We start from the raw sequence: 27928 nt of genomic DNA on the forward strand, positions 1-27928 counted from the left end.
GTACAGAAAGTCTCTCTTACTGTCCTTTTAATGCCGATGAGGCTTTTGGAAGGGTATGGGGTGTGAGGGGTTATTATAGCCCTAGGTATGAAAACTAGAATCCATCACATTACACAAGGTAAATTATTACGTCTGACCCTATTTCATCATCTGAAAAAAACAAAGCTATTGTCAGTGTCAGCATGTGGAAAAGGAAATCCCCGAGGAGCATACGTTATACTAGCAGATATCCACACTGGGGTGGAGACAGGATGGTCCTGGGCCTGGGCCTGCTTTGCCTGAGGACAGCCACAACTCATCCTGAAAGTGGCAGTGGTTTTCCATACGGAGTGACTTGGACTTTGTGTGCAGGAGTCCACAGTTCCAGAAAGTATTTCTGTAAATCCTGAGATTTGGCACTGTAAGAATAGGTGATTTTCTTAAACTGAAAAGTCTGCTTTAGTTGCACTGACCGCTGGTTATTTAACATTTCTCAGACACCTGACAGGGAGAAGTCTAAGGGAGGGAGTATTTCATTGTGGCTCATGCTCTGTGGGATACAGTCTAACATGGTGGAGAAGCATAGCACCAGAAGCTTGAGGCAGCTCGTCACATGTGTGCCTTGGGAGTCAGAAAGCACAAAACCTCCCAATGGCCCGCTTACTCCAGTGAATCTATCTTCTAAAGGTTGCTAAGCCTTCCAAACCAGCATGACCAACAGAGGACTGAGAGTTCAGACAAGTGAGCCAATGGGAACATTACATATTCATGCGCCAACATGCGTGACACTGTGCATGTGACCGTGGAGGACAGCATGAGTCCTGACTCCATGTACTAGTTTGCAGCCTCACTGGACTTGGGATGCTGGTGAAGCAAACTCACAGTGGTCTCCCTTGACGAGGCTTGAGTGCATCTTGAGTACCAGGGAAATGATCACTTGAGCATCTTATGGAAGGGATGCCCTTGCTCTTCCAGGATTGATAACTGACACGTCTTTTTTTGGCATTTTGCAGGTATATCATCCCCTCGTTACAGAAGCTGGATGCCGGGTTTTACCGCTGTGTGGTGCGGAACAGGATGGGCGCTCTCTTGCAGAGAAGATCTGAAGTTCAAGTGGCATGTGCGTGTGCAGCGTGAGCACCGGCCTTGAGCAATGGGCAGAGTTGCAGCAGTGTGGGGAGGCACTTTCTGATGTGGCAATTGATACTTGTCCTTGGTTCCTCTGAAGTAGTGCGATAAGACCTGGGGATGTAATTCAGTTGGTAGAATGTTTGCCTGGCTTGGATAATGCCCTGTGTTCCAACCAAGGCAGCAAACTGGGAGACCAGGAGGATCAGAAGTCCAAGATGATGCTTGGCTCCATAGTGAGTTCAGTGCCAGCTGGAGCGGCATGAGACCCTGGCTATAAATGAATGAATGAATAAATAAAATAGAATTATGGTTAAAACTGGTATAGGGCCAGTTAAATATCTCAATGGGTAAAGGTACTTGGCCCCTAAGCCTGATGACTTGTTGAGGTCCATCCCCAGGACCCACATGGTGAAATGAGAGCATGAACCCCTTCAACTTGTCCTCTCCTCGTATCTTCATGTGCTCACACACATATCCTGCGGCAATAAACACTCACATAAACATGCAAATAAATATAACTTTAAAAATCTAAAAACAAACACAGAGACCCAGGTGAGATGTTGCTTTTTTTTCCAACTGAGAAGTTTAAGGATTTCCCAAACCCATGGGAGCAGGAAGAGAGGGAAGTAAGGTGGTTAGTATAAACCAACTGCCATTGGCTTGCTGGTATTGGGATTAAAGGTATTTTTAGAATAAAAAGTTGAACCTAGTTAAGGTCAGATTTTCTTGGTTCTTCCCTGGGATCTGCTAAGGAGCCATTTTGCTGCCTAGCAGACATGGACAGTCAAGTCCCAGCTGTTATTAATGCAGCCATCTAGCCTTTATTCAGCAGATCCATTTTGGGGGATGAAACTTTTAAAAGAAGGGACCATCAAAAGGCAGAGACCTTGACTGTCACGCAGTCTTCGGGAGCAGGAGACCTGGCCTATACGCTGCCCCTTCCTTATGATAGGAAGTCTTTGAAGACTAGGATCTGTCTAGCGGACGGTCTGCTTCAGAGTCGTTTGAAAACACTGCTGAAATGTCATCTTGTTTAAAAGCAAGCAGAAGAACATTCTGAAATTTTACACTATCGGATGCCCCAGGCTTGAGTCTACATTGCAGTGCTTCTCTTCTGCTTTGGCTGTTTCAATATTGCTGCTTCTAAGTTTGGCATCCGTTATGATCCGTAGCTTTATGTTAGCATATAAAATAGCATAGACCTATCTCATCCTCCTGTCGTAATCACCATGACCGAGGGAGGTCCCCGTATTATGCATGTTTGGCTATTGTTTAAGCCACGAGGAAGACATCAGTCTTGCTGGTTTGTGAAGATGAAGTCACCACCAAAGCTGTCTACAGAATAATTCAGAACTTTTATTCAATAGAAAAATTGAAAACATAATAAATAGAGTTTGGATCAATACCCAAACCATATTTGAGTAAGTTAAGAGCCTGGAATTGATTAGAGTGTACTACATGTTATTTATGAAGTTTGGACTTTGCAGGGTTGTCCATGCCCTCGTTCCCACTTGTGCGGACTTCCTTCACTTTCTAAGAAGCAAGGGCATTTCCCACAGTCTTAGATAGCTCTTTTCTGTGCCATCATAGCAGGCCCTGGCACATAGAAAATAGCTTTTAATGGTAAAGCTGTATCATTTCTTTCATGAAAAAATATCTTAAAATGAGATATACTTAATAATACATGGTGGTCGGGCAGTTTGGTGAACATCTTTAAACCCAGCACTCAGAAAGCAGATCTCTGTGAGTTCAAGGGCAACCTGGTCCATGTAGTGATGTCCAGGCCAGTCAGGGTTACATAGTGAGATTCTGTCTCCAAGATAAAAGCAGAAGAAATTAAGAGTAGACGGTGGCTAGGGGGATGGCTTAGTCAGTAAAGTGCTTGCTACACAACTGCAAGGAACTGGGTTTGGATCCTAGCACCCACATACAATGCCAGAACCAGCCATAGTGCTGACTGGGGAGGTAGAGGCAGCAGCATCCCAAGGCTTGCTGGCCAGTCCATCTAGCCAGTTATCAGTCGCCAGGTTCAGTGAGAGTCAGTGTCCCCCAAACCAGGTGGAGATCCATCAGGACAGATACCTGATCATCCTCTGGCCTCCATATATACACACGCAAACAGACACACATCTGCAATTGTTCATTCCCCTACATACACACCAGCTGCATATACCTGGGAACATGTACACATATATGTTACTACACATACACACAGACACACAAACACACACATGCCTGCAATTCATTTCCCCACATACATACTTGCATATACCTGGGAACATGTATACACATACATTACTACACACACACACACAGACACACTCACACACAGACACACTCACACACAGACACACAAACACACACACACACACCTGCAATTCATTCCCCCACATACATACATACTTGCATATACCTGGGAACATGTACACATATACATTACTACACATACAATATGGTGTGGAAACAACTCTGTGTATATACATTGACTGTATCTGATAACAATATGGAGATTATTTTAAAATTTCAATTTACTAATTTAAAAAAGACCCTTTCATATCCACAGTGTAATGACTGTAATCTCATTTTTTTTGGTTGTTTTAATCAATAAAACAAAGACTGATTATCCCAATCTATGTCATCAGTGTGGGGGTGCATAAGAGAATTCTCTGTGAACGCTCCAATGGTTAGAACACATTGGTTCCCAAATACTTGTGAGGGAGACCATCGCCCTAGAGATGAGGAAAAGGAGACCCAGGTGGAGGAAGGTATTCAGGAATATTTCATTGCAGCTTTGTAGAAACTGCTTCATGGGGCCTGAGATGGCTTCCAGCAGTTTCTTTTCGTGTTAGAGTCAACTGTGAGCCACCATCATATCATGGCAGTGTGGCAAAGGCCTGTGGCCTTGCTGATGAGGGTCCCGGTGGCTGTTTCAGAGGCTCACGATGCTGCCAATGCTTCCCTCACAACCCCACCCGCTCTTGTCAGCACTGCCACTCCGTCTCGCCTGTCACCTTGTTAAGTGTGGCGGCGGCACCAGCTGCACTGTAAAATACAGTTATTTCCCTCCCTGACCCCAACTCCCCCGCATAAAATAGCTCGCTCCAGAACTTAAAAGTCCATTTTTTCTCCACAGATATGGGGAATTTCATGGATACAGACCAGAGGAAAACAGTTTCACAAGGACATGCAGCGCTTCTAAACTTAGTGCCTATCGTCAGCTGCCCCAGACCGCAAGTGACGTGGTTTAGAGAAGGACACAAGATTATTCCAAGCAGTAGAATGTAAGTCATTCTAAACGTGGATGTAATTCATTACGCTGTAGCAAGTGCTTCCTAAGTGGCCGGCGACTGGGAAGCCTGGCTCAGTGCAGAAGCTTCCCCGGTCCTTCATGAGCAGCTGTTTTGTGACCGGCTTGGCTATTTTTGAGCAGCTCAAGCGAGTGACCTTGCGCTGTCACTTTCCGCATGTCGTACACCCTGCACCTGAGGTCTCCTCTCCACCCTGGAGCCCATTCTCTCTGGGTTTGAGTTCATCTCACCGCCGTCTCCCCTGAACTGTGTGTGACCTCATTCAGCCAAGCCTGGTGTTTACTTAAAACAGCCGTGGGGTTCCCTCCTTTCTGTGACGATAAAGTGCTAATTGTTGCTTATTTCTGTTTATCTTTTCATTCTTCCACAGCAGTTTTATTTCCTTTCATCCAATTAGTGGCTCGCTCATCTATTGCTAATCACACTGTGAGTCATTAAACCCTATCTTGAGGTCTTCCTGCATGCCCCACATTTAAGATATGTGTAGAAGGCAGCTTTTCTCCATTTGGAGCTTTAAGTGGTTAAAACGAACATTGGATCCATGTTTATTTTTTATCTGAGGGGTGTATGTAGTGATCAGAGGATATATTGGGGAGCCCTCTCTTTCCATTTTGTGTGAGACAGTTATTTGATACTGTGTACCCATGAGCTGTCTTCATTCTCCATTCATTCTTCTTTAGGAAGTAGTACGGCAATTATGGGTACCTACTTATGTACTGTGCTTCTCATTGGTCCTGGGGCTCTGAACTCAGGTCCCCACATTTGTAAGACAACCTCTTTATCCCATGGGCTGTCGCCCTAGTCCTTGGTTTTATATTACTTAAGTGAGCAGTTTACAGTCACACTGAAAGGTAATACTGCAAAGACAAAAATGTTCAAGGATAAAAATTTCCAAATAGAATCATGGAATTCTGTGTGCTTGGGGTAAAAGTCAAATATTTATGCTGCCAAGTGGTTGCACACAGATAAAAAATGCATGAGGGGGAAAGTTCTTGGTTCAGTTTTTGGAAAGGATGTGTGGGAGGCATTTGCTGAGTGGGTTTCCTGTGGGAGTTAACTGGGCTGGACACTCACTTTCCCACTTAGCAGGTCACCGTGGACCTCCTTCTCTAAGCCTGTTATCCCACCTTGACCTCTGAACCCTGCATGAGCCTGCTTACCAAATGTCTCTGCTTTTGCTGTCAGAAACAAGAAAAAAAAAATAGAAATATGTGAAACAGGCATGTTTCAAAATGTTTGTTAAAAATACCCATTACTTTAAATGGCGTGGCTGCTATGCCTTTTTCTGTATTTGAAGTTCCTTGGATATTCACCTTTGTATTGATTCCAATCCTAATAGAGGCCTCTTGGGATTGGGTGAAACAAAAAGGAAGGATCGATATCTCATTGCTGTGGGAGACCGTTCTGTGGCGCAGAAGGCTGCAGAAATTCAGTCGGGCATAAATGTTCTGGGAGGTTCCAGTGTAGAACATGGGAGGGAGGTGGGGTAAATGCTGGGGAACTGAGAGCGCCGGGGTTTGGAAGGTAGGCTGCATGAGACTTCTTCTCAGGGATGGAGCTCATCACGTCAAGGGCTGGGAATCTGTGATGTTGGGATGATTTTAATTCACTGGGTAGCAAATAAATGCACATTGGTTCACGCATCAGCTGTGTGAATCACCCCGCCACCTTTATTCAGAGTATGAAAGGGCATCCATTGAGTTAACTCTTAATTTGTACAGTGAGATATCGCTTAATTTCATGGGCTTTTTTTTTAAAAAAATGCATATTCATGCTAAAGACTATTTACTTCCTAACGAGCTAACAACATAACTAACTGTGCGATTAGAGTCTGGACACAGTGCCCCATCAAACAAAGAGTCTGCTTGCAAGCCTAAACCTGTTGCTAAAGCCCCGGCCTTGGCAGTGTGGTGCATACCTCGTCTTTAAGAAGGAGATGAGTCTGATTAGGAATATTTACACTTCTACAAGAAAGGCTCTTTAGTTTTGTATTTTCCACCTCATCATCGCCCCACATCGCCTAACTGCCTGCTGGGTGAGCTGTCATAAATCAGCGCGTGTGGGCTGTTTGCCAATAGTTTATACGCTGTTCCAAGACATATTGTCTCTGAGGAACTTCCACTCCAGACCCAGGCGGCTGCACACAGAGCTCAGAGGGCAGCAGATAAGCCCCATACCATCAGGGCTGCCTCTGAGATCTGAAACATCCAACCCGAAGTGCATCGCACACGAAGCACAGGTCAAGCACCCAACCTGCTTCCAGCCTCTGCATGTGAGGTCCCTTCCTGGGGACCTTCTCTGTCGGGGAGGATCCTATTCTCCCCCATCTCTTTATAACATTATCATATGACTTTTAAAAGTTGACCTTCGGACTTACAATGAAGTGGATTTTTTTTCTTTTACGAAGGAACAGTAACTCTGATGTTTCTAAACTTGAAAAATTAGTTAAATAGCCTATTAATAATCCTAGCAGCTATTATTTATTGAGTACCTACTTGAAGCATATCTTCTGTAATCCTCAGAATTGCCTTCTGGGGCACTTAAAATTAGCTCCACTTACAGCTAGCAGAACTGAAGTTTAGAGATAGCGACTTACCCCAGGGCACACAGCTGGCAGGCTGCAGAATAGGGCTGAAGCCTGGTTCTGACTCCAGGCCCACATTTGCCTCCCTGTCAGGCCTAGGCTCTTGTTTGCTTTACTAGATGAACACGCCTCATACTTTTGATCATTTTTTCCATGGCTCCAGGGGTTTCCCCCCATTTATTTAGAAGCCCAGCTTTCAATTTGAAATAGCATAGACTTGTGTGTGTTTTGGTAGTTGGTGAGAAGGGTCAGATATCAATATAGTTCAAAAATAGAATTACAAGGGTTTCCTTTTGGATTAAATATGATATATAAGAGATGGAGAGAGGCGTGGGCAAACCTTAAGATCTGAGGCCTGATTAGCTGGCCTGAAGTGGACAGAAAATTTTAGGAGAAGCAGGTTTGAATGTGCGTGTGTGTGTGTGTGTGTGTGTGTGTGTGTGTGTGTGTGTATTCTGGTGTGGTAGTGGTCTCTTCAATTCTTTTTGGACATGGCATGTTTGGACAAGTGCAGTCAGTGACTAGATAGTTACATATACCAGATTCAAGGTCACTAGCGAGGTCTATGTTGAACTTGGTCTATTAATTCCCTTGCCTATCTGCAAAACCCATGGAATTCATGAAGCATTAGGCCAAGCCCAGAGAGTTTCAGTATATCAGTTGATGTTCTTGCCTGCCACAGAGACTGACTGTGCATAGAGTCACATAGAGAAATTTTATTTCAGTAAACACCGAATGTCAGAGAAAAGCATTCTGCAGGAACAAGACCTGTGCCTGTGGCCCCAGGGGCATGGAGCAAACCAACAGCTTAATGGTCTCCCAAGGACCTCCAAGCCTTAGGTCCTGGAGCTTACAAACATATAGGTCATATGGACAATGGGAAGGGATGTTGCAAAGGCATTGAAGATGGGAACACAGATGGGAAGAGGGACGGAAGGGGAGAGAGACTCTGTAACTAGCATAGCTATGATTTAGTGCCTGAAGCCTGTGGCCACCACATGCCCTAATGCTGCAAGTTCCTTTTACATAACCATTCCAGGATCTATGACCTGAGCCTTCCAGGGAACCACGGTCTCATTTCCCCCAGCATCTCTCCTCTGAGAGAAGAAAGGCTACCCATCTCTCCTCTTGCCCAGGAGATGGAGGCAGCCAACAGGGTTCACTGCTACCATCTTGCAGTGGTCCTCTTGAGAGTCTCGGGTTCTTCCCAGTATCCTCTTAAGATTAATGGCTTTAGTCAGAACTCCAGTAGAAGAGGAGCCATTAGATTGCCTTTCCAGCTAGTCTATCCATATTAATTCTTTTTGCCTATAGGTCCCTGTCTACCTGGGGTGTTTCCTAATCACATTTAGGCTTCTCCCATGGTGGTATCCACTGAAATCATACTTATTTCCGTAACTGCATGGCCTCATCTATAAGGCAGAGGTGCAGTCCTGCAGGGCTGGATGGATAGGTGGTTGTCAAGACATGTCAGGTGGCATCTGCACTTCCCCAGCAGAAGGGGGATGAAGTGAAAGCTGCATAGAAAATGACTGTTCACACAGAAAAATATCTTGGAAAGGCAAATGATGTTTTGAAAGCACCGAGGGTAAGTTATACGGAGAAATTTGAATAGATGATTATGGGTTTTATGTATCTGAGGAGAGAAAAAAATTGCATGTTTATTCTTCTGATTTACTGGATCCAAACAGTTAATTTACTGTCTTCTCCTGTCACAGTTGAAGACAGCTTTGTCTTATTAATGTAGTCTAAGTTGAAAACAAAAAGTTCTCTATGTTATCCTGGCTTAGATCTGTTTTCTTTCTTTCCTTTTATTTCTCGAGCTTTGAAATGTGAATCTGGATGCCATGCGGCGTTTCCCTTACCCCCAGGAGGTAATTCATGCCAGCAGTTATCAGATTAGGAGGCAAAAACTTGGTGTGTACAGTGCCATTCTTTTGCTTAATTGCAGGTTTTTGTGCTCAGATTGCATCCTGTCGTCTACCTGACAGGAATGTGTGAACACAAGCATTCTTGCACATGTTTTTCTGGAAATGCGAAGTTTATAGATCGACTGTTTCAAAGCTCCAGTCGGCTTTGCGATAGATGGCTCGCCAGTAACGATCTGGACTGTGAAGTATGGGCAATAAACAGCATCCCAGGTGACTTACAAACAGCCTGCCTCATAATTGTCCAAGCTTAAATACTCAAGCATCCATTAACTTATTACCATTTTATTTCCGCTGTTCCAAAGAAAGATCTGTTGAAATTAGCACTTGTGTTGGGAGCCACAACTCAGTGCTCGCGTGAAGTAGATCTGGTTGTAATAATATTTTTATAGTTAACCGAGCTTTCAGAATAATGTGCTTTAAAATATTTTATATTATATTTTATGGGCATTTTGTGACTGTTTATAGTGCATATCTATATGTGTGAAGTGAGCCTTACTTAGCATGAGTAAAACTGGCTAGAATGTGGGGGTTCCAGCCCAACTTCTGGTCTTGGGCAAGTTACTTTTCTCCCCTTTACCCCATTGTTTTGTGTTTTAAAATTTAGCAATGTTCAGGGAAGTATTTGAAACTTGACTTTCTGTACAGTGCTGATAGGAAGGCTGGTGTCCACGGCCAGGTCTACTGCCTCCCTTCCCTCACCACCTCCATCCACCTCTCTCCTTCTCTCTTTCCCCTTCTCCTTCCCCATTACTCCTGTTCTTCCTCACCCTTGAGTCCATAGATACTTACTGAGTACCTATCTAATGTCTAGCACCAGTGTGGTTGCTAAGCACCAAGAGGAAAGCAAGACATTCAAAGTGTTGTTATTGGTGAGGCCATGTTCCAGTGTGGGAACAACATGTAGGAACTGATGCTAAGAGGATGTGACCAAGGAGACACAACAGGGTACCAATCTAGGGATAGGGATCCTTTGAATTGAGTATTAATGTTTGGGGGGATTCCCTCAGTTGAAAATGTGCTTTCTTTGTAGGCATGAGGATCTGAGTTCAAGTCCCAGAATGTACATTAGAAAACTAAAAAGAATTATTGTGGCATGTGCTTATCATCCCTGTGCAGGGGAGGAAGAAATAGGAAGATCCCTGAAGCTCGTGGGCTGGCCAGCCTAGCCTGCTTGGAGAGATTCAGGCCAGTGAGAAACCCTGTCTCAAAGAGCAAAGTGGACAGCTTTTGAGGACCGTTACCAAAGATTATCCTTTGGTCCCTACATACACGCATGAACACTCATCCATCTGAGTGTGCGCACATACACAGAAATAAATAAATTTCAGCCACATTTGGGTTATAATTTGCATGTCATAAAGTGCACAGATTTTCAGTCCATCAGTGGGTGAGTTTTTGCAACTGTGCCCACAGAAGTATTCTCCCCCCTCTCAGTGGACTTTTTCCTACAGCTCCTCTCCCCAACTAATCTAATTACCATAGATTGGTGATTGTTTCTTATTCTAGACTTCCATATAAATGGAATCATTGAATATGAAGTCCTTTGTGCCTGACTTCATTCATTCAACCTAATTTCTGTGATAGTCTCAATATGACATTTAATAATAATAATAATTAGCAATTTTGGAGTTGCCAGGCAGTGTTTTAAGTGTTTTATTTATAATGACTCGTTTAATCTTCACAGCAGCCAGTGAGTGGGGACTGCGATTATCCTGGACTTACTGGTGAGAAGAAAGGCAGACAGAGGCCAATAGCCAGGCAGCGCTGGCACTGTGGGATTGCAGAGTCACCCTTCCAGGCCTTGCTGGCCTCTCAGGATGATGTCTGCAGCTGAGGAGCACCAGCCATGCCTAAGGATATATGTTCCATGCAGAGGCCAGATACAGGGAGTGGTTTGATGTGTTTGCTGGAGTATCTATGCTAGGTCAGTTGTAAGAAAGGAACAGGCAAAAGTAAAGAGGCCCCCATGGAGACAGAATCTAGAAATAGGTAATCATTTTATTCTGTGTACAGTAGGAAGTCCTTGAAAGAGGAGGCCTTCTATTTTAGAAAAAAACATTCATATAACATAAAAGTTAGTATTTTAATAATTTATTCATGTGTCTATATATGGTGTGCACAGCATATACACATTTGATTATGTGTACATGGGTGAGGCTACATGTGCAGCAGCCACATGAAGATGCCATGTGTCCTGCTCTCTCAGTCCCCACTTTATTCCCTTGAGCCAGGATCTCCCACTGAACATGGAGCTGGATTGGCAGTCAGCAAGGCCTCAGCAATCTTCCTGTCTCTACATCATTGGCACTGAGGTTACAGCTGTTCCTATGGCCTTGCCCAGATTTCTTTTGTAGGTGCTAAGAACCTAAGATCTTCATTCATATACGGAAAGTGCTCTTAAACACCGAGGCACCTCCTCAACCTGTTGTAGCCATTTTCACTGCGGCTCAGTGGCATCAAGCGTGTTCACATTGTCGCCCAGCCATCACTCGCATCCACCTGTAGATGCTTCACTTTGTAAACACTAGAGTCTTGTATTTGTTAGACATCAGCTCCCACTCCCCAACACCACCATCCTACCTCTCATCTCTACAAATGCGGAGCACTTTGGGATGACTTCAGATCCCAAGCAGTTATAAGAGGTGATATAGGGTGGCCCATTTCTGCCAATGTTTATCTCTTACAGCATCATAGCCAGGATTGCACAGGTCCAGTCCGCCCCTGGGCAGTGGTATGTGAATGAAATCCCATGCACATAGTCTTTTGGACTTGGCTTTTGTCACTCGGCAGATTCTCTGCTTCATCAGGGTTGTCACCATGTGAATGGTTGGTTTGCTATTGTTGTGTGTGAGTGCTATGTGGAGGCACCAACGTTTGTATGGTAACTGCTCTGTTGAAAAATGTTTGGGTTGTCTCCACAATGGGGCCATGACGCGTGCAGCTACTATGAATATTCTTGCATGGGTTTTTCTGTGAGAGCAAGACTTACATTTTCTGGGACAGACACGCAGGTGCTAGTGGCATGTTCCATTTTTAGTGTTGTTTTTTACGGTGATATCAGTAACTTTTCCAAAGTGACTGTTCCATTTCATGTGGACATCAACAATAAACGCAGAGTTTCTCTGTTTTCTTTCTGGCATGCAGTGTTGTTCCCATTTTATGGTTTGCTTTGTCCATCCTGATAGATGCCTAATGATATCTTATTGGTGTTTTTTCTCCCCTCATTGAGTTTTTAATTTTCATCTCCCTCAGTGGTGAATGATATCGAACATCCCTTCATGTGGCTAATTAAAAAAAAAAAAAAAGACCCAAACTCCTTGCACTGCAAAATGTTTCCATTTGTCTTAGAAGTCAAATGAAGGAGTGAAAAAACAGAGTCTATACTGCTAAACTGAGATTGTTCTGGTAGATCTGAGACAAACACTCAGATTAAACACAGATACAACTATAGATACTGTAGAAAGGGAGATTGTAGAAGATACAGAGAGCAGAGTACTCAATCGACACCTAGGAGATTCCAGAACAGTGTGTGTGTGTGTGTGTGTGTGTGTGTGTGTGTGTGTGTGTGTGTGTGTGAGGGAGGTGATATTTGGGAGAAATCACTACTGTAATAGTTCCCCAAATGAATACTCTCCAGAGACAGGAAGTCAAATAAACTTCAAGAGGGAAAGATACTTGTTTCAAGTCTGGGCACACTGTGGTTTTGCTGCAGAACTTCAAGGCAAAGGTCTTGAAAGCAGCCACATTTTGAATCCAGCCACTATGTAGAAGCCAGCTGCCAGTGGTAATGGAGGAGACAGTGTCTGTTGTTTCCATGGGGCCAAGTGACTATCTGATGCCATAGCTTCATACACAGATGCTACAGCCAGGCAAGTTAGCCTTCAAAGGCGAAGGGGGATAGGAGGCCAAAGGTCACTGCTGCTTCATAGAGCTCCACAGCAGCCAAGCAGCCTTCAAAGGCAAGGGCGACAGAGGAGGTCTTAAGACATGACCTTGCCCAAAGACTTCAGATTGAGTTTGAGGGTGGATGTTGAATCTTGAAGGAAATACAGCCTCAGAAATGTCAGTCTTCACTTCAGTATTTTCTCTGAGTTAGAAAATGGTTAATATTAAAAATACTTATGTAAAAAATACAGTGGGGATAACAAGTAAAGATAGCTTTGGGGTCCTTTTACTGTGATTGTCTCGGAGAGCAACAAGTGTCCACAGTGGGCACAACAAGGCAAGGGACTTGGTTCTTTTGTTTTGATGTAATGTCATATATGTGTGCTGTGATGTATGGGTGCACACATACAGGTGTGCTCACAAGGCCAGAGTGGGTGCTGGGTGCCCTGCTCTGTCACTCTCTGTTTTATTCTTGAGATGAGGTCTCACTGAACCTGGAGCTTGTTGGGTTTTGTGTGTGTGTGTGTGTGTGTGTGTGTGTGTGTTGTTTTGCTTTTGTTTTTTCTTTTTCTAGGCCAGTGATCCTCCTGTCTCCAACCTCTATAGTCCTGGGCTTGTTTGCAGTCGCACCTGGATTTTTGCATAGTTTCTGGGGATTAGAACTCAGGGCCTCATGCGTGTGTTCTCACCTCTTAGCTGCCTCCCCAGACCAGGGATTTTCTTTAAGGTGAGGAATCCCAGAGGCCTTCTGCATGCCCGTAAAAATTGTCAGCTGACAAGGGATGGAATGAAGATGTGGACTGTCTTGTTCCCACCCAGCCTGCCTCCAGAGGTCTGTGCTTTAGAACCCCAGTGCATGGTGAGAGGTGGCTGAGATGGCCTCAAAGATTGCTATTCTCTTACAAACCACCAGGCAGTGTGACAGCGGGTTACCTCATAAACAGATTGTGGGCTCTACCTACTAGGAGATACATTCTCAAATGTGAGGTCCCTCTTATCCCAAGATACATAAGGGACAATGGAGGGTGCTGGTGTCTCCTTGTGTTGAGGCCCCCGAGCTGCTGATATGGCAGGTCACATTCAGGGCGCCATTCCTGTGCAGACTGATCAGCATGGGGAGGGGCGCTCTTCAATGACTTGGTTCCATTTGAGTTGGCAATGTAGTGTTTAACTTTAATGACAAGAGTTTAATATTCTATGTAGCGATTTTTCATTTGAAATAAAATGCCACTTCATTTTACGGGAGCAGATCTAGTGACAATAATGCATTTCTTTACAAATATTAGCCTATTATACATCTTAAGTCAGTTGCACATAATTGCATTTCACCAACTCCACATAATACTTTAATTAAAACTAGGATAATTAAAATACAGTTTTAATGAGCAATAAATTCTACAGTTGCCAAGCCTGGAATGTATTAGTTGAATCGCACCTTTCTCTCTTTGAGCTCTTAAATTTGTGTCTGCATTATGTTTTGACATGCCGACAATCATAAGCAGGTGGCCTTTTTAGGTGCATATAATAGTATGTCCTAGGAAATAATGCTTCCTTATGGCTGTCTTATCTTGTGTATACTCCTTACATATCACTGGTTATTTATGCTAACTCTAATCCCTCAAAGCAAAGAAAAGGTTCCCTTTGTCTTTGAAAACCCAACATCTTAGCACGGTCATACTAAGTGGTGAACACTCGTTTCACGGACAAATATCTTTTGAGTGAATGAAAACAGTAGCAGGTGGCTCGTTCTAGGAAGATGGACTATGGAGTGGCTAGTGTTCACTCTCACCCTGGAAGAGTCTAGACTGTCCTTGGAGATGGACCTCTGGGCATATGTTAATTGATATGGGAAGAAATATCCTAATTATGGGAGACGCAGAACCTTGAGTAGGGCATCCTGACCTGTATAAAGTAGGGGAAGCGAGCCGAGCGTGCATTTTCTTTCTCTGCATCTTGACTGTGGATGTGCTCAGCTCGCTCCCCCAAATCTTGTCACAGTGACTTCTACACCAGGATGTCCTGCAACCCGAACAGTGAACCAAAGCAAACCTTTGTTCCCTTAGGCTCTTGTTGGGACATTTTCCACAGCAAGAAGTAAAGAAACTAAGGCAGACTGGGACACTGAGTGCTTGGGTTTCAGTCTCAGCCCTGATACCTACTGGCTGTGTGACACCAAGCAAATCAATGAACTCTTCTCAGTGAAGTGGAGATAATGGTATATCTTAAACAGAGATAGTCATGGGATTCTGCCAGCCTCTTAGGATTTGGGCTGGAAAGACGGTGGGGAATATAATGGAAGGTGTGCAATCCCAGTTTAGCCTGCAGAGTGAACATGATGTAGTAGTGATGTTTTTCCAACGCTTACCTCTGGTAAGTATGTCTTAGTTGTTGTTCTGTTGCTGTGAAGAGACACTGTGACCAAGGCAGCTCTTATAAAAGAAATAATTTAATTGGAGGATTGCTTACTACTTTAGATGGCTAGTCCAAGATTATCAGAGCAGGAAGCAAACAGGCATGGTGCTGGAGCAATAGCTGAGAGCTTTACATCCTAATCCACAGGCAGCAGGCAGAGAGAGAGAAAGTAGGCCTGGCATGGGTTTTTTAAAACCTCAAAGCCCACCCAGTGACACACATCCAAAGAGGCCATATCTACTTCAGCAAGGCCACACCTCCTAATCCTTTCCAAAGTTCCACTGAGGACCAAACATTCAAACACAAAAACCTATGGGGGGGCATTCTCATCCAAACCTCCACACACGGATTCACACCAGCATCCAGTCAGCAACTCAGCCTCTCATTTGGAAATTTCTGTTTGTAGATCATTTTTGCATGGTAAATTTTCAAACCTAGGTTTATAACACCTTGTAATTCAGGCTACAGGAAGCTCTGTCCCCCTCCCTTACCTTTCCCTTCTATGTCAGGTGCAGTGTCCTTTGGAAGTCCAATCCAGCCCTACTATGGCTGGGTCATTAGCGAGGCCTGATGATCGTGGGGTTCGTGTGCCCTTCATTCTGCACATGATTTTCATCTGCATCTAGTTTGGAATATCAGTGCCATGTTAGCTACCCCTGGCTCTTCACTTCTTCCTTTTCTCATTTACAAAATATGTAATTGTGCATATATTATCAGTGAAAAGTTAACCCTTGTAGTGCCAAGCTCCCTAAGCGATGTGTGTGCTTCAACCCTGACCGAGGGAAGATAGCTAGAGGAAGCAGTGGGGAAGGGTTTGCAATGCTGTCCTAGCTGAACCCAGACCAAGGCTGGTCCTTCACCACAGCTTCTGGCACTGGTTGCTGTGCATATTCAAGAGAGCCAAGTCTGGACTTAAACTTTGAGGATGTTTCACAGTATGAAGAGGTGTCCTTTCTCATCTGGTCATAGCCCAGGGTCTTTGCACAGAAATTCTGAGCACCCAAACTGAGTTCTCCCAGCTGGGCTCAGAGCTCAAGAAGAAACATGAGATATATCTCTCATACCAGGACATTGTTCCCTTCTGGGTTCAGGCTTCCTTGGATGGCAGAGAAAAAGGCAGCAAGGCACATGGAAGGGGCACACTTGTATTAGCTGGGGAGCTGCTCCTGTTGGCATCCTGTGCATAGGACAGGCACCCACTAGGGAGAGTCCTTGAAAGTGAGGCATATCACTGTCTGTAGGGGGGAGGGGAAGAAGGTTGCATGAGAAACAAGAAAGAGGTTGTAGTAGCTTAGATTCGAGCAGGACGGGCAGCCATAAGAACCAGCTATCCTGCTTGCTCACTTCCTGTGTGCTCTGAGGACTGTGTTCATGGAATAAGGCCCCACCTGTCTAGTGGCATGAACACAGTAGACCATCTGTTGGCCTGGGGCTACAATGAGGGGTGGAGAGAACTGGCTGTCCTCGGGAGGATGAGCGCCTGGACACCAGGCTGAGTCACATGCAGCCCATGCAAATCGCGTGGAGACATAGATGTTCTTATCTTCCTGCGGGGCTGCTCTCAATCTTCCTGGCAGGCTAGTAAAGAAAGCAGACCCGGCCTTATCACACCAATTTTGCGGATGACAGCATGTGGGAGAGAGAAGCTAAGTGATTTAAAGTCAAATAATATGTGAATGAAAGCACTGAGGATGGACCTCAGCCTGAGTGACACTTCTCTGATCATTTTTTTTGTGACTGTTCCTGACAAAAATCGATCTCAGCTTGCCCATCAGAGTGGTGAGGTAGCAAAAGGGCCCTGTGCTCATCTTGGCTTTTGGTTTCCTGGAACCATATGCATCCAGGTCGCCCTCAAATTCCAAGAGGCGTTTGCCAACCCAGTAGGGCTTTGGTTTCTGATGTGATAATCAGATCCCATGGCAGATGGAAGGGTCTTTAGTGAATTACAAAGTGTCATATCCACACGATCTCTGGTCCTTTTGTCCCGAGGGTTCATTCTTTGCTCTAGTCAGAGCTGACCAAAGCCTTGTTAGATGCAATTGCTGTGGTATCTGCCTCCAAGTGACACTCCTTGATGTCAAGGTCATCATTCCAGCTCAGTAGCAGGTTCTGTGCCTGGAAAGATCAAGAGGAAGATTCTAGTGTCTCTAGGCTGTTCTCACAAGTGTTCACACAGCAACCTTTGTGTGGGAAGAAAACATAATGAAGTTCAAGATTTCTGTCCAAAGGCCCATGCCAAGACCAGACATCCCCCGCTATGTTATGCGGGTGCCATCCCATTGCCATTCAACTCACGCACACTTTAGTTGTTTTCTTTGTTTCCTTTGAGTGTGTTTATGTGTGCACACCTGTCACAGTGAGCATATCGGGGTCAATGGACAATGTCAGATGTCAGTTTTCACCTTCTACCTTGCTTGAGGCAAGGTCTCACTAACTATTTTGTATACCAGGCTAACTGGCCCTTGAACTTGTAGGCATTCTCCTGCCTCTACCTCCCATATTGCCCAAAAGAGTTCTGGAGTCACAGACATGTGTCTGGCTTTTACATGCATTCCAGATTTCCAAACTGAGGTCTTCACTCATGCATTGCAAGTACATTACCCAGCCCTTATTTTTTTTTTAATAACAGCTTAATTAAGATAAAGTTTCCCATTATAAGACTCTCCTAGCCCAGTGATCCAAGCCATTGGCTTTCGGGTGTCTACAGATCTAGCCAACTCTCACCACAATCAGAACATTCTATCACCCCAAAGAAAGCCTAAGCCCATTTGTAGTCATCCCCATTCATCTCTCTTCCCTGGTCTGACCACCACTTATTTTCTTTCTGTCTCTGTGGATTTGTCTTTCCTGGACATCTAATACGAGAGGAATCATGCCCTCCGTAGCCTTTGACCCCGCATGTGGCTGTAGTGTGCAGTGACTCCTGTCCTCTCCTCCTCACCACCGCATAGTTCATGTGACAGGTTTATTTCTTTAACTTTCCCCTTGTCTCTAAGTTCTACAAGGTAAAGGAAAAGTACTCTTTCTTCACAAAATGTTTGCCAGATGCCTCTTTTCTGTCAGGCACTCTGGTTATTTCTGGTGTGATGTCCAATGGGTAACTGCTGAGTCCTCCCCTCCCCCCGGTCTGATAAGGGGAAACTGACAAAACTGCCGTAATGAGAGTACAAAACATTTGTACCAAAGCGCGAAGGAGAAGCAGACGCAACATGAAGAGATGGGCTGGGCAGCCGGGTGATAGGGCTGTCTGTAAAGCATTTGCCTGGCAAGCAAGAGGACTTGCGTTTGGTCTCAGCAGGGGGAAAGCTAGGCATGGTGAGTAGGCAGAGAAGGAGAGTCTGCAGGGAACTGGGGTGCTGCCATGCTATGGAGATGAATGGCCCAAAGGGAGGTCAGCAGGATCGGGTCCCCAGCTGATGGCCACAGGTTCTGATTGGCTCCAAGTGCAGTGGTGGGTTTCAAACATTGTATGAGCACGTTTATTCTAACCTGGCTGACGTGAAGAACAGACAGAAAGGGGAAAGAAGCCAAGAACCCTAAAGAAGCTCCCTCAGCTAGTTAAGGCAGCGCAGAAGAACTGGGTGAGGAAGGCACACTAAAGATGCAGTTCCTAGCAGAGCTGTAGGTCTTAAACATGGGCAGGGCAGGTGGTACAGTCGGGATACCTGGTGTGGGGTTCAGCTCTCAGGTGCAGTGTCTATTAAAAGGACAGCAGCAGAACGGTTTAGAACATGCTAAGTCTGAAATGCTCCTGAGTGTCTGAGTTCGTGTGTGCAGACCCCGGAACTTAACAGGCAAGTTGGGGCTAGAGATGTAGAGCTGAGAACTGGCCATGGGTGGTGGCCTGTAGTTGTTTTGGATTTTGCCTTTGAGGCTACATTTGAGACTTCGAAGTGTGACTGAAGATGACCTTGAACTCTTGATCATCCTGCTTCCAACTCCCGAGTGCTGACATTACAGACTTGCAACACCATGCCATGTTTACAGATGAAACTCGGGGCTTCCTACATGTTAAACACCTCCTCTACCAACTGAGAGACATCCCTGTTTCTATCATAGAGCCCCAGGAGTGATATTTAGGAACGTGTGAGTGGTTGAGCTCTTTCGGCGAGACAGATTCTGAAAGGGAGAAAGGAACACGGAGAACTACTTACCCCTAGAGGCAGTGGCAGGAGCGAATGCTCACACAAGTCCAGAAAGGGTTGGTAGAAAGAGGAAAAGTACTACGGGGACCTGATGCCACAGTCACTAAAGGCACTCCCCCACTCGATTCCAACCCAAAAGTCATCCGTCCAGCAAGATGCAGATTCCTGCACAAAATAAATCAGGAAGAGACTGAGGTTAGGTGAAGTATGGGCAAGTATGAGGAACAGCGGGAAAGGAGGAAGAGGTAGGGTAGGGCCTGTCTGAGCAGCTCCCGTCATCTGGGCTGAGACCGCAAGTCTCAGCCCCGCATCCCGGCGGGAAAAGGGTCCAGCTTTGCCCTTCACTTTAGCCATAAATTAGAAGGCCCCGGGGAAAATGTGCTCTGGACAGATTAGAGAGTTGAACATCAGACAAACCCAGCAGTGGGAGTTTGTGCATCCCCCGGGATGATTTTTCTTCCTGTTTTAGTGCTTGGTCTTTATCAGAGCTGACGGGCATGCACTGTTCTTACCTTGGGAAGTTATAAATGAGGAGCCATCCCCAGAACTTATTTATCTTTGAGAGCATGAATCTTTCCTTCTTCAGTCTCGACTTGCCCATTCATTATTACGCAAGGTAAATTATTACATCCGGGAGATGAATCATGCCTGTGGGGGATGCACACCGTTTGTAGTTTTTTTACGGGTAGGGATGTATTTTAATGTGTGAAACAATTTTGAGGATTGCCTATGCTGAGTAGAGCAGAGTACTTAGAATAGTACCTATATAGACTCCCTTTGTGCTCAGGACCATTCTGATTCCTATGCTCACTCTAGAACGTCGACGGGAGACCATTATTGCCTAGTATAGTGGTCTATGTATGTTACCTTCCAGCCTTGCTTGCAGAGCTCAGTATTTTCTCTGAAAACACATCATTGCAAGTACTTTAAAACAGTAATTCACTGTAAATAATTTGATTTGCTGCTTTTTTTTTACTTTTAAAAGGGATGTATGCAAAGACAGTGTGGCTGGATATGGTTGTGTGCAAAGTTAAACTGGAGCACAGTTTAAGAATTTTATCATAGGAAAGGAATTTGGGATAGGACTTGTGTTAATTAAAGTGAGGGAAAGGAAGCCCTGGCATCCTGCCGTTGGCTTGTCTCTGATCCTTGGCTGTGAGGGGAGGTCTAGTTATTTAGTGCCTGGTCTTCCTCTCTCACTCTGGGTGAATTCTAATAAACGGCACACGCCCTGGGTATGGCTTAGTTATGTCTTTGATCTAATGATGAAATAATGAATGGTGGCAAGTGTAGAATTTTTTTAAATGCACCTACTAACTGAAACCAAGACGTTCTAAATTCTTGATGGGAAATTCCCTTTGGTTCAGTGATTTCTTCTGCTCTATTTTTCTTACCGTCTCTGGGAACAGACAACAGGTTGTCTTAGCTTCCCCTCTGCTACTGTGATAACAACACTGCCTTATGTGCAACTTAAGAGGGGAGAGGGCTTATGTCAGCTGACAGCCAGGCTCGTTTGTTTTAATCCGTCACTGTATGAAGTCATAGAGACAGGAGCTTGAGACGTGGCATCTGCAGTAAAGAAGCAGAGGGCTGTGGCTGACCGAGCTGGTGCCATCTTTACAGTCCAAGAACCCTTTGCTTAGTCAATGGTCCCACTAGCAGTGGGCAGGTCTTCCTACCTCAACTGAGATAAACTTTTCCAGAGACATGCCCAGGTGACCTTCTCCTAGGTGATTCTAGAGTATACAAACGTGAAGATTAACACTGATGGTTGTTCTTCATTGTCAACTTGACTACACCTAGAATTCACTGAAACCCAAGCAGTTGGGTACACCTGTGAGGGATTTGTTTCTTAATTAAATCCTTGAAAGTGTGAAGACACACTTTTAATCCAAATATATTGAGGTGGAAAGATCCATATTTAATCTGAGCCACCCTGTCTGCTGGCAGTCTATTTAAAGGACATGGAAGAAGGAAGCTTGCTCTCTTTGCCTGCTTATTCTCCCTCCTGTCAGAAAGTCCATCTCTTCGCTGTCATTAGCACCTCTTTTTTTTGGGGGGGATTCTGGTGTATACTGAAGACCAGCTGAGATATCCAGCCTTGTGGACTGAACTGGATTCTTGGATTGTCTATTCATAGATAGCCATTGTTTGATTAGCTGGACCACAGCTTCTAAATAACTCTAATAAATCTCCTTTATATGTGTGTATATGATATATGTATTATATATACACACATATGAAGGGGATACCTGCATACATACATGTATATGTTCATTCTATACATTCTGTTCCTCTAGAGAACCCTGACTAATGCAAACACTAAAAGTTATACTGATAAAATTTGAAAATAAGTGCACCGTGGAAGCTGTGGATGTGAGCTAGTGGGCAGAACCTTTGGTGATATGTAGAATGTGTGTGTTTATTCTTACACTCAAGGTGTACTGTTCAATGCAGGAGCTCACTCTCAGATCTGACATACCATAGTCATGAGGCTTGGGTAAGCCATTGGTGCACCTATGTTGTTTTCTCTTCCACTGTGAAGCTGTTAGAGCAGCCTGCCTGCCTGGGGGCTGGGGGACTACCTGTGGAGACACATGTATGTCTATCTATAGGGCCCAGACTAGTGCCCAGCCATAGACTGACCATCCTTGCTGCTTTCCTCTCTTTATTTCAGAAGTCCTCCTGATCCTCCATCCACGTTTCATGATTTCGGTTATGTACAAAGAACGATAGTCCAAAAATGTTACCTAGGAGAGTCTAGAAGGAAGCAGTCCCAAGTTCGAATAACACACCCTTCTGAGCAGCATGGTGAGATCTTCTTCATCCCACCAAAGAGCATGGATTCTGCTTTGTCCGATGCCTCTGTGCTGCCCGGTACTCGCCTGTGTGTCGTTCCATAGCCATCCTTGTTTCCGCTTTGGCTGTGGCAGTACCATAGGCTGGGACTGAGTTATCCTTGCACTCAGTAATGCCCCCAAAGCTGAGAAAAGTGGTTCAAAGGGGGTATGAGGACAGAAAGCATGCAACCCTGCTGATTCCCCACTGTCACTCAGGGCTTGGAACCATCTGGGCCATCTGACAGTCAGTGCAGATCTCGAGGTGCATTTCCTGTGATAAGGAGGGTCTGCTGCATTGCTGCTCACTTTGATGTTTCCAGCATGGGAGTACACAGTGGATGTTTTCTTCTCTTGGTGTTAGTCCAAAGATAAAAAAGACAAACTTGCAATTTTTTGCATATTGGATTACTTGCATACCATCTGGAGGCATGGAAATTATATCCTTAATCCTCTCTGTGTACACAAGTCCAAATCTTTAATGGCAAAGGTAGGATGGGGCTGAGGAGGCAGTGGGCGAGATCAGTGCTCTGCCTTCTGAGCTCTGCAGGCTTCAAGCATGCCATACACACATGCTGCATATGCTGCCACCCAGGACCTCATCTCTAACTGCAGAACGCTTGCAGCAGCACTGTAGAGTGTGAAGTGAGGGCATGTTCCCCAGCTCCTTCCCTGTTTATATGCCAGCCCCAAGTAACAAACGTAGCCCCGTGGCCATTATTCCTGGGTTCTGATTGTTTATTTCTAGCCCTAGTTATTTGTTTATTTAGTTGTTAGTGCACATGTTCTTATATCTGTATGTAAACGTGAAGGCCAGAAGCATTTTTCACCTTCTTTTCTGAGTCAAGTTATTTTCATTGGCCTAGAGATTGATGATTCATCCAGGCTGGCTGACCAACAATCCCTAGTTCCCCTTCTCTGTTGCTAGGACCCAAGTATGCATTCCCACACCCAGATTTTTATGTGGTTTCTGAGGTCTTCATGCTTGCCTAAATTGTCTCCCCAGCCTCAATACACAGCAGATAAAAGATAAACTTGGGCACCAGATGGTCTTTCTTGTAATCCCATGAAAGGAATTCTGACAAGGGTTATAGTAGAGAGGGCACCTTGTTCCCCAGCTCTAAGGGAGGAGGGCACTTTGTTCCTGGGCTAGAGTAGAGAAGGCACCTCGTTCCCAGGCTCCAGGGCAGGAGAAGGGCAAAGGCAGCCTCGTGTCCTCCAAATTTCCCCCGGGTTTGTAACTGTAAGATGAGGTAATGGAGCGTCTGTGTGGACGGACGTGTGTCAGACAGCTAGTACACATATTTCATTTTGGCTTTGACGAATACCTTCCTGGTATTTTGATTTTGTTTCTATATCCACAGACCTGTTATTACAGCAAAAGGCTGTGGTCCTTGCTCACATACCAGGTGATAAAATTGTGACTCTGGCCTTCAGAGCGAGCTCAATAATGGTATGAAAATACCCTGCTCAGAGGGTAGACCTGCACTGTCTTCACATTGTGGGGAGAATGAGGAGCTAAAGCTTATTCATAACCCATCCCCAGCCTTCCTTTAGAGCATTAAACTAAACAAGCCATGGAGGGAAGCCCAGATACTGTTTGTTACGTACCTTTTCGGAATGGGGCTTGTGGTTCACTTTCTGTAGTTGGAGGCACATGCTGAACTTGGGGGTGTGCCCTATCACCCTGCAAACAGTAAGAGAGGTATTGTTTTGGCCCCTGCAGTTAGGGGAGTGTGTGTAACATGTAATCAGCTCGTTGTGGTTTGTCTCGGACCTTTCAACCTCTGAGGGATCCAAAGAAATTAACCACCTTACATTTTCATAGCTCCTGCGGGCATGAACGCTGCCCTATTATAGCTGTACCGTTTTGTTTGCTAGTATGAAAAGTGTGGAAAACAGACAGATGAACGCTGAGCAAAGCAGAAATGCCCCATGAGCAGAATGGGGTTTGTTTCCACCTTCTTTAGCTATGTTTCACTGCCTCTACCCCAGAACTTGACTGCTTTCCCGGGTGTGCTTGACTGGTAAACGAGTAAGCATGGCCTATAGCTCTTCCCTGGCCCCAGCGTCTCAGCCCAGCCTCTCTCGCCTCTTCTTGCACACATTTCTCACTTACACCTACGTTGTCCTCTGAGTGCAGTTCAGTGCCTGCTGAAACATGCCTAGTACCTGTTGAAACTGGCTGGGGACTGCTCCCCACATAACACAGGGAGACGTTTTTCTTTCTTCTCAGCAGAATGGTTGGCCAAACCACAGCACATGCCTCAAGGAGGGCATAAAATTCAGGGAGGTGGGAGGGGTGCCTGGGAGCGGCATTTCTGGAGGAGCAGCCTCTTGTCACAGGGATCGCACAGCCTCCATTCCAGCGGAAGCACCAGGCTCCTACTCCCTCAGCCCAGGGCAGCTCCAGCTCCAGTGAGCTTGGTCCTGAACATCAGGGGTATGGTGGAACTTAGAAATCTGCATGGCGTGCTGCGTGAAGCTCCTGGGTGGAGAAACGTCACCTATGAGAAACGCAAAGCCTTGCTTCCGTGTCTTCCTGCATGAGAGATGTTGGTGAGTTTAAGAGATAGCCCATCATTCTCAAAGAGTATAGCTGAGATAGCGCCTCCTTATCAGAGAGTATAGCTGAGATAGCCCATCATTCTCAGAGAGTATAGCTGAGATAACCCCTCCTTATCAGAGAGTATAGCTGAGATAGCCCATCATTCTCAGAGAGTATAGCTGAGATAGCCCATCATTCTCAGAGAGAATAGCTGAGATAACCCCTCCTTATCAGAGAGTATAGCTGAGATAGCCCATCATTCTCAAAGAGTATAGCTGAGATAGCCCATCATTCTCAAAGAGTATAGCTGAGATAGCTCATCATTCTCAAAGAGTATAGCTGAGATAGCCCATCATTCTCAAAGAGTTTAGCTGAGATAGCCCCTCCTTATCAGAGAGTATAGCTGAGATAGCCCATCATTCTCAGAGAGTATAGCTTGAGATAGCCCATCGTTCTCAGAGAGTATAGCTGAGATAGCCCCTCCTTATCAGAGAGTATAGCTGAGATAGCCCCTCCTTCTCAGAGAGTATAGCTGAGATAGCTCATCATCCTCAGAGATTATAGCTGAGATAGCCCCTCCTTCTCAGAGAGTATAGCTGAGATAGCCCATCATTTTCAGAGAGTATAGCTGAGATAGCCCGTCATTCTCAGAAAGAGCTGTTGATCACATAGACAGCAGAGTGGGGACAATCTTCATGTCTTTGATTGAATTCTGATTACTAAGTCAGATATCCTCAGTTCTATATGAAAGCAGAAAGACGATGCTGTCAGTCCCTAAACTGTCTGTCCCCGCGCCCTCCCCAGTGACCCTCACCTATCAGCCTGGCCTATCCGGACACTCGGGCAGGTCCTGCCTATGCTCTTCAACATAAGGGAGAACTCATATGGAAGTACTTATCATGGGGCTAGGGAACTATCTCAGTGGTCAGGTGCTTGCTGAGCAAGTATAGAGAACATGGGATCTGACCGCTAGCACCCGTGTCAAATCCAGGCATGGTGGCTTATGTTGTTACCCCAACAGTTGTGGGGGTGCAGCAATAAAATGACCCATAGTTTACTGACCAGCTGGTGTCGCCAAAATTGTAAGTTTAGATTCACTGAGAAATCCTGGCTCAGGAAATAAGATGGAGAACAATAGCATTTGATGTCTACCTCCTTCCTCCACATGTGCATGTGTGCACAAGCAAGCACATGACATCCTCACACACACACATATACTGTACACACAGTAACACGCACTCATACACACACCACGAGAAGGAAACTACATGTCAACTAAAATGCACCGTCCTGCCCTCTTCCTGCCCTAGCCCCTGGTTCCTTCAGAGCATCAGAGTGAACTGATGTTTAGTTGATGCCAGGCCTCACGTTCACTCCCCTCTGTGCCTCTAACCTATCACACAAAATGCTGCCTGTGTTGGCACTAAAGAATCTCTCTTGGTTTAATGAATGGAACTTTGTGTCCTGCCTGGTAAGTTAATAAATGTTATTCTCTTGGTTTCTTTCTTTCTTTCTTTCTTCCCTCCTTCCTTCCTTCCTTCCTCTCTCTCTCTCTCTCTCTCTCTCTCTCTCTCTCCCTCCCTCCCTCCCTCCCGCTCCCTCTCTCTCTCTGTCTCTCTCTGTCTCTCTCTGTCTCTCTCTCTCTCCCCCTCTCTCTTTCTCTTTCTTATTATGAGGAGGAAGGACAAGACTTTGGCACAGCACTGCTAGCAATAGCCTTCTTTGGCCGTTGTGGGACACAGAGGTCGCTGGCTAAGGGATGGCTCTGTCCGGGTTCCGGAACCATGGCAGTGCGCAGTCTGCCCCCCTCCCACTCTCCTCACCCCCAGAGTCTGGAGACAAATAGCGGATTCATGTTTGAACTGTTCTTTTCATATTAATCTGCCCATTAAAGCACATTTGTGAGAATAAAAAGAAATCAATGAGAAAGCACACGCGTCAGCGCTGGCAGCGGGCAGGCGGCTGGGTTATTCCCTGCCTACTCAGGTCCTGCAGGGTGGAGTGATGGGGAGCCGCCTCTCATTCCCTCCTGTGTATCCAGCTCAAGCCTCAAGTGGCAGGCATTGGCTGGTGCGGACACATGGCACTTTGTTGAACCTGGAATTGTAGTGGGTTTTTAATTTCGTTTTTCTTACAAGGGCTTGTGTATTGTTTGTTTGGATGCTTTTATAGTTTGGTAAATTTTATGATACAGCTTTGTTTTCTGTTTTCTTTTTCCCATTAAGTGTTTCTAGAAGAAAAATAAATGATAAAAGAAATAAAAATCCCAATGAATTATGACATATGCAGTTTCTTCTACACAGCTCTGTACCTTGCAGGATTGTTCTGACCTAACTGTAGGTAATTCTCTTTTGGGAAATATACACCCATGAAGTTTTTTTCATAACTATATTATTATCAAAAGCACATCTTTGTGTAGAGAAGAGTATAGTCTCCTACTTATTCCATTATCACAACATCATTTATTTCTTTTTTATATGAATAATTTGTGGAGGAACATTTAGGCCTATAATGACTTTTTAAATCTGTTTTTTTTTGAAAAACTGGAGCTAAATGAAAAACTATAAATAAGTAGCTGACTCACGGGGAAGGGCAAAAGCAGGTACCACTGAAAGTGTGAGGATAACAGATAGCCCGCCCCGCTTTCACTTGGGGGTTTCATATAAATCAAAGGCCTTGAAGGTTTAATTTTCCAGCAGACTCTCATCCGTTTCTCTGAGCATGGCTTTCTTCAGTGAAGGCACGGAGGTGTGCCGCACTGAGCCTCTAACAGCCAACATATATAAAGGTGGATTGTCACTTGTGTGTTTGACTCTTAGAAGCTAATTTACTTTAGCAAAATGTCTCTGTGGAATTAGGGTAATATAACACGTACTATAAAGCATGTTGCTTTCCTCCCCAGCTCTCATCATTGAACTTTTGTTTCTCCTGCAGCGTCTCTAAGCATCAACACTCAGGTACCGAGTAAAGTGCAGTCTTAGCCTGGTTGGTGAAGCTCTAGCAGCGTGCTCCATCTTAGGGAATGACAGACAGTAGTCTACTATAGTCCACACCTCACCCCGGGGGAAATTATGATAAACAGTAGCCTTTTCTATGGGTCCATATCCCATCCTAGGGAAATAACAGTAGCCTGGCCTGTGGTCCATACCCCGTCCCAGGGAAATGATC

The 27928-nt window shown here is 45.1% G+C and overlaps 1 protein-coding gene across 1 annotated transcript in view; it reads left to right on the forward strand.

Moving 5' to 3' along the window:
- LOC121465135 (protein sidekick-1-like) overlaps positions 1-27928 on the forward strand; it is a 955042-nt gene that overhangs the window by 370384 nt on the left and 556730 nt on the right. Inside the window, exons 3-4 of the mRNA XM_041678320.1 lie at positions 993-1099; positions 4244-4391. Coding sequence (XP_041534254.1) covers positions 993-1099; positions 4244-4391 — 255 coding nt within the window. The remainder of the gene's footprint in view (positions 1-992; positions 1100-4243; positions 4392-27928) is intronic.

Source organism: Microtus oregoni, unplaced genomic scaffold (assembly GCF_018167655.1).
Source record: "Microtus oregoni isolate MIOR12 unplaced genomic scaffold, Mior012 000029F_ref0000214, whole genome shotgun sequence".
Lineage (NCBI taxonomy): Eukaryota > Metazoa > Chordata > Mammalia > Rodentia > Cricetidae > Microtus > Microtus oregoni.